At 39.7% G+C, this 10,036-nt stretch overlaps 1 protein-coding gene across 1 annotated transcript; it reads left to right on the top strand.

Moving 5' to 3' along the window:
- Window positions 1-6,390: 6,390 nt before the first annotated feature.
- gamt (guanidinoacetate N-methyltransferase) lies at window positions 6,391-9,738 on the top strand. The gene is made up of 6 exons (XM_040033702.1): window positions 6,391-6,903; window positions 8,182-8,327; window positions 8,448-8,511; window positions 8,635-8,702; window positions 8,918-9,028; window positions 9,494-9,738. Exons 1-6 carry the CDS (start codon window positions 6,726-6,728, stop codon window positions 9,632-9,634), a joined length of 708 nt encoding a protein of 235 aa, XP_039889636.1. The 5' UTR covers window positions 6,391-6,725; the 3' UTR covers window positions 9,635-9,738.
- The last annotated feature ends 298 nt before the right edge of the window (window positions 9,739-10,036 follow it).

Genomic DNA, 10,036 nt, shown 5'->3' with positions numbered 1-10,036 from the left:
TTATTTATTTATTTATTTATGCTCATTCAAATGTAAAAGCTCCACCAAAAGATCCGTATGTAATAATAATAATAATAATAATAATATCCATGAATGACAGTGTTTTTCTATCGAGGTATGCTTTTACGGCATTGGCAGTCTGTTTGTGACTATTGTCATGCTGAAAAATTGAGCATTTGCCAATCAGACAGATGTTATTGCATATTGGATCAAAATCTGATGCCGTCATTATTTCATCACTTTTGACAAAATCACCAACATCACTGGCTGAAATGCAGTTCAAGCCATGAGAGCATCCACCATGTTTTATAGATAGCTATAGACAATCACCTCCTGAACTCCTGCGTACACAAAAACGTAAGACTTGTTGTTACTGTTTTTCAGTCCAGTTCTTTAATCATTACCTTAGCCTCAGACAAAAAAAATTATGCCCATCAAACTGTATGTATTTTTTATTTTTATTTTTGCTAGATTTAACTAAAGCAATTGAAACAAATTGTGTTTTTATGATAGGTTGCTAATTACAAGTGCCTAAAGATAGTTGTCTATTATGTGTAGACACAACACCAGCTCTCTGAGTTAAGTGCCCATTACACTTCAATGATCCATAGAACAGTGTTGAGTGGTTCAAAAAAAATGGTCAGATATGAGAACTGGACTGAAATAAGTGATAAAGTGACCAATGTCCAAAGAAAAACCTTGAACCCTCAGAAATCCTATTACTTATGACCACATTAAAGTCTGACTCCTTGGAAGTTGGCTCGAGACATTTACATACAGTGCTTTAGTTTTTAAAAACTGTAAGTTCAGCCTCCACCAATGTTACAGCAAAGAAGAGGCCCAAAATCAACTTTCCTCCTTGCAGACAACAAATTTTATGCAAATTCAGACCTTACTTCAATATTTGTGCCTGATAACCAGATGGTGACGTGACAACGGGTCTTTAAATAAAACCACACACAAGTGACAGCAGTGACAGTTTAAACATGGAATGCAAATCCAAGTGTCAGGGGTGACACATGATGTGTGATTACATAACACTTTACATGCACAATGCCCATTAATTTTTTTTTTTTTAATGATTGAAGTCTTCTGTGTTCTGAACAGAGTGTGCTTATGCTGCCAATAGTACTCTGGCAAATTAGACTTATTCTACCCTCAGTAATGTATTATGTGCTCCTGTGTGTGGTTGTAAATAAACTAACTCTCTGTATTTATATCCTCGTTGTATGTAGACATGGTGATATTACTCAGTGCTGTAATAACACCATTTTCCCACTACAATCATTAACCACCAATCAGACAAATCAGGTTTTTGTTGAACGTATTATTTTGAACCTCATTATTTTTCTGGGCATCATTACAGAAAAATATGCTTTATGAGAACGCCAGACTGTATATCGTATAACTCCCCATCGCACATTTATTCTAACACTCTCTGAAGGATCAACAAAATCTGCATCCAAGTCATATCGGATTAAATGGAAAAACTGTCAGGAGAGAAAAAACTCGAGCTCTTTCACTATAAAACATAAAAGTACTTCATGTACATCTCATAATTTATACACATGCTGCCTCCTTTACTCTCATTGAAGGCATTAAATTGTGTAACTTGTAACATTCAATAATTGAAGAACTAATTAACAATGAAAATAGAGACACAGAGGTGTGCAGATACCCCCATGTGGTTGTGTTCCCTGAACTTTCCTAAATATTCTTGTGGGAACTGTGAATGTCAGAGAAATTCACCTTCTCACTCAGTCCTTGGAAGATCCTCTCTCTCTCTCTCTCTCCCTCTCTCTCTCTCTCTTTCCTTTTTGGAGGACAAAGTGAGGTTACAAATCAGCATGTCAAGATTTATAACACACTCTCCGCTGGGACTGAAGCCAATTTTTCTTTCAAATTGCTTTGCATGTGGGGGGGAAACAGCTGATCATGTTTCTCAGAAGAAATTGGCTCGCTTGAAATGGGTACTGTTATGTTAACAGGGAGTTATAAAAGACCAGGAGCAGGAGATGGTGATATGCAGAAAGCATACTCACTCTGTACTCACTAATTATTAGTCGTCAGTAATCTCAGAGTGACTTGAACAATGTTCAGCTACATTCTGCACGTGCATTTATGAATAGTTTGTGTTTTTTCTCATTTGAAGAGGATCTTAAATGGGGAAAATGATGATAATACAACACATCATGTCATCATCACGAGTTTTGTTAGACAAATTAAAAGTCTATTTGTACACAAAGCAGTGCCAATAAAATGCAAAGTCAGTGGTCTCTTGTGTAACTGCAGCCCTTATCTTTCAATCCTAAAAGGTCCAATATTTCCCGGTCTGTAGTGTGGCTACATTTTTGTTAATACTGATCTGTAGTAGTAGCTATAACCAGCTTTGCAGCACTGCAGTCTTTGTGGAAAGGCTGTCATGAAAGTCAGTCTTGCATCATTCATTTCTGACAGTTGCCATAATACCATAAAGCCCTGCACTGCTGTTGCCTCTTTCTCACAATAAAAAACAAGACAAAACAAAGCAAAAGATTCACAGTCATTCCTGCTGTGTGCTGCAAAAACAAGAAGGGGTAAATGTTTTTGTTGGTTACCACTGGCTGTGAAGTTGTGCCTCTAACCTGCTTTTGACTGCTGCCACTGGGACACTGGTTGACCATGAGTTATTACAGCGTTACTATGGAGATATTATTTATGAGATACTATCATGATAGATGTAAGCATATATATATATATGTTCATTTATTTATTTATTTTTTGTCCTGTCGCCTTCCCCTCACCTCCAACCGGTCCTGATCCTGCCCCTCGAGGGGCAGGATCAGGACCAGTTGGGGGCCAAAACCAGGCCCCTCCCTGGGCCTGGTTTTGGTGCAGGTTTCTTCCTGTTAAAAGGGAGATTCTCCTTCCCTCTGTTTCCAAGTATTTTGCTCACAGGAGGTCGCCTGATTGTTTGGGTTCTCTCTGTGATATTGTAGAGTCTTTAACTTACAGAGCATCTCCCTATTTCGACAGGAACAAAGCACAAACTGCTTGACAGAGTAGAAAAACTTCAACGGCACGCTGTAGTGACATTTGAAAACATGGCGAGAGAAAACAGGTGAGTTTATAAGAAACACTCAGTGCATCATGCAAAGTCCCCCAGCACACCAAGCCTATAGCAGTATAATACAAAGCTTGTAGGATTTTGTTAATTAATGTATTTATTCATTTTTGCATTTATTAAAATAAGGCACATTCTGATCAGTCCTGCTGCCAACAGTCAAATACCTGTCAGTAACTGTCACTGCCACTAGAGGGGCGGTTTCCACAGTTTGTTACAGCTGGAAAAGTATTAAAAAGCACATAATCATTTTAAATAATATTATTTTGTAGTTAATTTCTACTTTTTGCTTTCATATGTTTGGTTGGAAAAACTGTAATTTATGTCCATGTCGATTTTAAATTTATAGCACAATTTTTAAAGCAACAATAGATTTAATAGAAAAGTTTAAAACGTAAGTTTAATCTTATAAGTAAGACCTATAAGATTAGATTTCATAAGATTTCTGTTTTTATTAATGAATAATAAAGGATGTAAGACAGAAACGTGTTAATAAAAGTTTGTTACACAAAGAGCAACACCAGCCTGATTCTTGAGATGCTTTTTAAACTTTCAGCTGTGATTTAATCTGACCTAGCATCAGAGCTACCTTCCCCTTTAGGTTCTATTTTAAAACGCTGGACCAGTTAGAAATTTCTCATCTGAAGATATGAACGTGTTTGTATTGACTGTGAAAATATGACGTTTTAAAACAACCTTAACTGACATCCGCTCTTCACTGCAATTCAGTACCTACACCACCCAACCAGAGTGGGACATTTTGGAGGTAAATCTCCTGAAAAGATCTCTGGTGGGTCCATGACATGACTGCATTTTAGTGCTGCAGAATAAGAGTAATGTTTTATTGTTTCACATATCAAAGGCAGAACAAATCAAGTGCCTCGTGTGAGAAAGAGAGGTAGGTGGATGAAAACATGATGTGGTGATGACTCTCACCGAGGAGCCAGCCCCTCTCTGCCTCACCTAATGGGAGTGAAGTGGATGATGAGCAACCTGGGCAGAGGGGCCTGACCAAAAGAAGACCATCTGCCTGTAGTGACGCTGGCTAACACAGGGTTTATAAGCTTGAAGTTAAATGGAAGTCCTTGGTGGGAAACAAATGAATGAAGATCCTGAAGTTATTCCCATTGTGCTAATCAGGAGTTTTATGATAAATCCATTGCTATTACAGCTGCAACCTATCTTCAGTCGATTGCTCTGCTCTTCACACTCCCCAAAAACATCTTTGTTTGACCAAAGGTGCAAAATCCAAAGATTAAGACTCACTCAGATGGAAAACACTCACATTACAGGAACTGCATGAAGCTGCTGAATTCCCACATTTATCCAAAAAAATTGTTATTACTGTTATTATTGTTGTTACTGTAATACTCCTTCACAGCATGATGTGTCACTGTTAGTTAGCTCAATAACACCATCGTACTCCTATAATATAATTTACAATGTATATAACACATACATAACGTATATGGAGTTGTGTTTTGGACACAATATTCTGTCAATCATAACATCAAAGCTCCAGTGGAAACATGTGAGTACTATTTAGCTTACTGTAAAGAGTTCCTGCAGTGTTTGAGTTTGTGAGCAGAGCTGGCAAAACATCTGGGGAAGTGTATTTACTTGATCATTTGAAGGATGCGAAACAAATATTAAGCTCACATTTATAATAGTACACTGTTTGCAATGCAGGAGTAAAGGCCTAACTACTTCTTAGAGTAGTGGCTTTTAATCTGCTTATCCCTTTGACTGAACTGTTCCAATGTTGTGCAACCGGAGCCAATGTGCAGCATTTGTGATTAAGAGCAAATGGCAATGGTTAACTTCAGCATGTCCATTTAGAGAGCAGAGCAAAACAAACACCTCTCACTCTGATGATAATTCTAGATCCAAGGGATCCCACAGGTTTATCGCTGCTTTTGGAAATTAGATTTAATGTTAAGTGTGTGCTGCTGAATAACAACATCACAATATCTGCCTGGCTGAGTGTGGTGGAAAAGCGCTGCATCAAAACTTTGTTTTATGACATTTATTATTTCTATTTCCTTTCCTCAAATGGTGCGTGTCAATGCTGCTGTCAATTTTATTGTAAAAAAAAAACTAAACAAAAAAAACCCCAATCGTACTGTAATTTCTGGTAACTTACATTACTATAAAATTTATAGTAACCTGTTTAGAGTAGGGATTGCACTTTCATGTATTAGTCATTATTTACATGTACAGAAAAAAAACTGTGACTACAAACTAAATAATCCCCAGATTATGGGGGAAGGTTTCGAGATTGTATTTCTACAAGTGCTTTTCCCCTCAGCATGGACTGTTAACTTGCATTCAACCAAAGCCTGTTCAACCCCAAACACTACTCAGTACCACTTGAATTACAAACTGAAACCAAAAAGCTTCCAGTATGTGTAAATAAATCTGTATATTCAAACTGAGACATGCTGAGGTTTCAGAAAAGGAAATCCGGTTCTAGGGGTTAGTTTGACTACACATTTAGATAGACATGTTAATATGAGAAAACAAAGATGAGTTTCAGTAGTACGTCTCAGTTTTTCTACAATGCTGCTGTAGTAAATAAAAAATAAATCCATCAGCATGGCTCTTTGAACTTAAATTCTAAGAAATTCATGTGTCAAATTACAGAAAAATTTCTGCTAGCTTATTGTCTAGACCAGGATGTCCAACTCAAGGCCTCAAAGGCCGGTGTCCTGCAGGTTTTTCATGTATCCTTGATCCAACAGAGCTGATTTAAATGGCCAAATAACCTCCTCAACATGTCTTGGCGTTCTACAGAGGCCTGGTAATAAACTAACCATTTGATTCAGGTGTGTTGACCCAGGGTGACATCTAAAACCTGCAGGACACCGGCCCTCGAGTTGGACACCCTTGGTCCTGACTGTAATTGTAAAACAGAAGGGTTTTCTTAATTTGAAGATAAAGTGCTATTTTTTCCATTTTGGATCCACTGTGAAAAACATGCATTTCTAAAATGATAAAGAAAAACAAAAAATATCTCTATCATTTGTTTATCTATGACTTAATTACTTTGGTGTGGTATGGATACCCTGGTGCAGGTGTCCCCAACTGCAGGCCTCGAGGGCAAGTGTTCTGCAGTTTTTAGATGTGTCCTTGATCCAACACAGCTGATTCAAATGGCTAAATTACCTCCTCAACATGTCTTGCAGTTCTGCAGAGGCCTGGTAATGATTCAGGTGTAGACCCAGGGTGAGATCTAAAACCTGCAGGACACCGGCCCTGGAGGCCTGGAGTTGGACACCCCTAGGTGGATCTTGACCAGCAGAAAAAGCTGTAAACGTTATAAGAAAAAAACAGAAGTCCAAAATATATGTCCTCATTTGCAGTTTCCAAAGCCGGTGGCCAAAGGGAGTCCCTGTTGGACCGATTCTGGCCCCCAGGCCTTAGGTTTATTTCCCAGTGAGTGAAACATCTTGTTGTCAGAGGATCTTGGGAGCTCTTGTGTGCGCGCACTCCAAACTCTCAAACTCCCGTCGAGTCAGCACTTTAACCCAGATATAAACCGCGACCTCCCGCCTTCCCCTCCTTCTGTGTGGAGACCCGGTCTGTCAAACCGTTCACCAGAGCCGAACTGCATCAAAACAAAATGACCACCTCTGCTCAGCCCATATTCTCAAAGGGAGAGGACTGCAAGGCCACCTGGCACGACGCTAGCGCGGGCTACAATGAAGCCGACACGCACCTGGAGATCATGGGAAAGCCTGTAATGGAGCGCTGGGAGACGCCGTATATGCACTCCCTGGCCACTGTTGCTGCCTCAAAAGGTAAAAGCGGTTACTTGTATGAAGTGGCTTGTCCTTTGTCGGACACTGTACTCTGCGTCATGCGGTTTGTCCGATAATGGAGTCAGAAGGCACCGTATGGAGTCGGCGCAGCAGGCACACACGTACTATTTGTAAACACTTAGATGCCATCCAAAGGATACTATATGAAAACAAACTGTGGTCAGATGAATGAAAAATCATGACATCACGTAGGAGAAAACCAAACAGGGGAAAATGTATGTTGATATTATTTTTCAACTATACATACATGTTATTTAGTTTGAATGGAGTTTTCACACATATTAGAGCTTTTCTCTTCATTTACGGTTACTGATCTTGTGAGCACATGTGGCAGTGTGGTCAGTACTGGTGAGTACTACAACAGCTGTTACTTCACTCCAGGGACAGAGCCAAGAAATCAGTCTGGGGGGGGTCATCCGCTTTTAGCTATATGTGAAAATAGACTGATCCACATGACCTCACAGACAGCATGTGCACACAGCAGTCTGCAGAATTTTGCAAAATTGCACAACTTTCTCACACTTGAAAGTGTTATTATTTGTTTAGGTGATTCAAATTGTTCTTCTAATGAATGCATGCTTTAATCAGTGTGACTTCCACTGCACATTGCACAGCGTTGTTAGACTGGGGTCGTTTTACATTTACACTGTAACTTTACCACTTGTTTTACAAAATGGCTTTACCTGTACGTGGAACAGTAGCGCTTCTTATGTTTTCACCTGTCAATACAAGTAAAAATGTTATTTTGCACAGCCCAGATACTTTTCATTCACTTTCACTAAGTTTTATTAATATTTTTTAGATATTTTTACCTCATCTGCACACATTGTTCTGGGACTACACAAAAATGAATACATTGAAAAGTGTGAAAATAACACTCAGCTCCTCTGATAGATCTTCAAAAATACAAAAAAAAAAATCTCCTATGAAAGGGTCAGGCAATAACTAAAAGGCTTCAGCCCACATCTATTTATATTCCACTCTGAAAGGAAATTAAACCCTTTGGCCTTTCTGTTCAGCCACAAGTCTGAGTGTTATCATGAAAATCAGCTCCAGTACTAGAATTATCACAGACGTGTCCTGTAAAGATACCACATGTAAGAAAAACGGTAATATGATAATGGCCTCCCCCTAACCTAGCTTAGCTGGAAAAGACATTTTGACAGCACATCTGTGCAGTTGTGCAGAAATACTTTGATACTCATGCCGCCGAATCTTTAGCAACATCTTTTGTTTCTGTTTTGAATGTTTGGGTAGGCGGTCGGGTGCTGGAGATTGGTTTCGGCATGGCCATCGCTGCCACCAAACTCGAGTCTTTCCCCATTGAGGAGCACTGGATCATCGAGTGCAACGATGGAGTCTTTGCCCGCCTGGAGAACTGGGCAAAGGTTCAGCCACACAAGGTCAGTAGGTCTGATGAATCGATAGGACACTAAGACATCAGCTGATCTACCTGCATGCAGGACTAGCTTATAGTAAATTTTACTGTTCCTGGACTTACATGCTGATTAATGTTGCTGCAGGTCGTCCCTCTGAAGGGCCTCTGGGAAAATGTTGTCCCCACTCTGCCAGATAACCACTATGATGGTGAGACAGATGAAGCTTAAGCTGTTTTCATATTTAAGAGTTATATTTTGTTTTTGTTAAAGGATAAAAATGCATTAAAAAGTGTGATTGACCTGCTGCTAACACACTGTCCTCCTCTCTCAGGTATCCTGTATGACACATACCCTCTGTCAGAGGAGACGTGGCACACTCACCAGTTTGATTTCATCAAGGTAGGTAGTTGAACCTACCTGTGTGTACTTGTAAATACTTACAGTAAGTTACACACAAGGAATAAAGTAAAGAAAGTAGAACAATTTGAATGACCTATGTTTGAAGAGATCAGTTCATCTGTAGTGTGGAGAGGCCTTTGGTCATATAGCCTTGTATGCTTACACACAAGGAAGGGCTGAGGGTTTTTTTTTTTTTTTGTGTGTGTCTTCTATAGGGTCATGCTCACAGGCTGCTGAAACCCGGTGGCGTCCTCACCTACTGCAACCTGACCTCCTGGGGCGAGCTGCTCAAGACTAAATACGACAACATTGAGAAAATGTTTGAGGTTGGTGCAGTTGCTAATAGACATACTGACATTTAATGAGATGTAATTGCGTTGCTTATGAGTTTCTAATGCATTAAATGCTTAAAACGAGCAGTGCAGAACCGGGAACGTTGTTGCTGTCAAAGTATCTGCAAGCGCTATGTTGCAAAAGGAGGACGAGCACATAAAAAAACAGATGTGTGTAATTTCAACACGATTTACAAATGATAAATTATTGATTCATAAAATGTGATTTTAATTTTAAATGCACATCAGCTGAAGATTGAACCGGTTGGTCCACTCATAAACACGTCTCAGGCCTGTGAGTCTAGGACTCGATTAATTCGTCAGTGTAGCACAGCACCTGGATTGGTTGAGGCAATCTCTGGAAGGTTAATGATAAACAGGAGCGTTCTATAGAGGCCGATAACGCCGTGAGACTCCTCACGCTGACCGTCTCTCTCCCCTCCCGTTAATGATTTCCAGGAGACCCAGGTGCCTCATCTGGTCGAAGCAGGCTTCAAGAAGGAGAAGATTAGCACCACCACCATGGACATTGAACCACCCAGTGAATGCAAATACTATTCCTTCCGCAAGATGATCACTCCCACTGTTGTAAAAGAATAAAGTATAAAGACACCAGTGTAGCATTTTTTTTTTTTTTTCTCTAAAGTGCCTTTTCCTCTGACCTCTGCCATATATATATATTCAATAAACTCCATCCAACTCCACTCCTTTACACATCCTTGTAATTACTTTGTCATGAGTTTGTCTCCCTGGTTGGTTTTAATATAACATTTCAAACGACTTCTGGAGCACAGCGTAGTTTTTAGCTCCAGTTTTGGGGGTCTGCACAATCACCTAGCTACAAATATATTTCTGTAACAAACGTGAGACAACAGCAGAGTTGCATTTACACCCCACTGAGACTCACCTGTTTCAGGTCTTTAATCACACAGCATCTCACACCATGCGTAGCCCAGTTTCAGACCAGCGAATATATCACTGCATGTTCAAAGACATGCTTTG

This window comes from Simochromis diagramma, unplaced genomic scaffold (genome assembly GCF_900408965.1).
Source record: "Simochromis diagramma unplaced genomic scaffold, fSimDia1.1 OVJJ01000334.1, whole genome shotgun sequence".
NCBI lineage: Eukaryota > Metazoa > Chordata > Actinopteri > Cichliformes > Cichlidae > Simochromis > Simochromis diagramma.
Note: the sequence above shows the minus strand (reverse complement) of the source record. Positions and strands in the feature narration are given on the sequence as shown.

Bases quoted from the DNA above. Each gene is read 5' to 3' on its own strand.
- gamt (XM_040033702.1), top strand. From the start codon at position 6,726: ATGACCACCTCTGCTCAGCCCATATTCTCAAAGGGAGAGGACTGCAAG. The intron at 6,904-8,181 runs GTAAAAGCGGTT...ATGTTTGGGTAG, and splicing joins CACTGTTGCTGCCTCAAAAG to GCGGTCGGGTGCTGGAGATT. The intron at 9,029-9,493 runs GTTGGTGCAGTT...AATGATTTCCAG, and splicing joins ACATTGAGAAAATGTTTGAG to GAGACCCAGGTGCCTCATCT.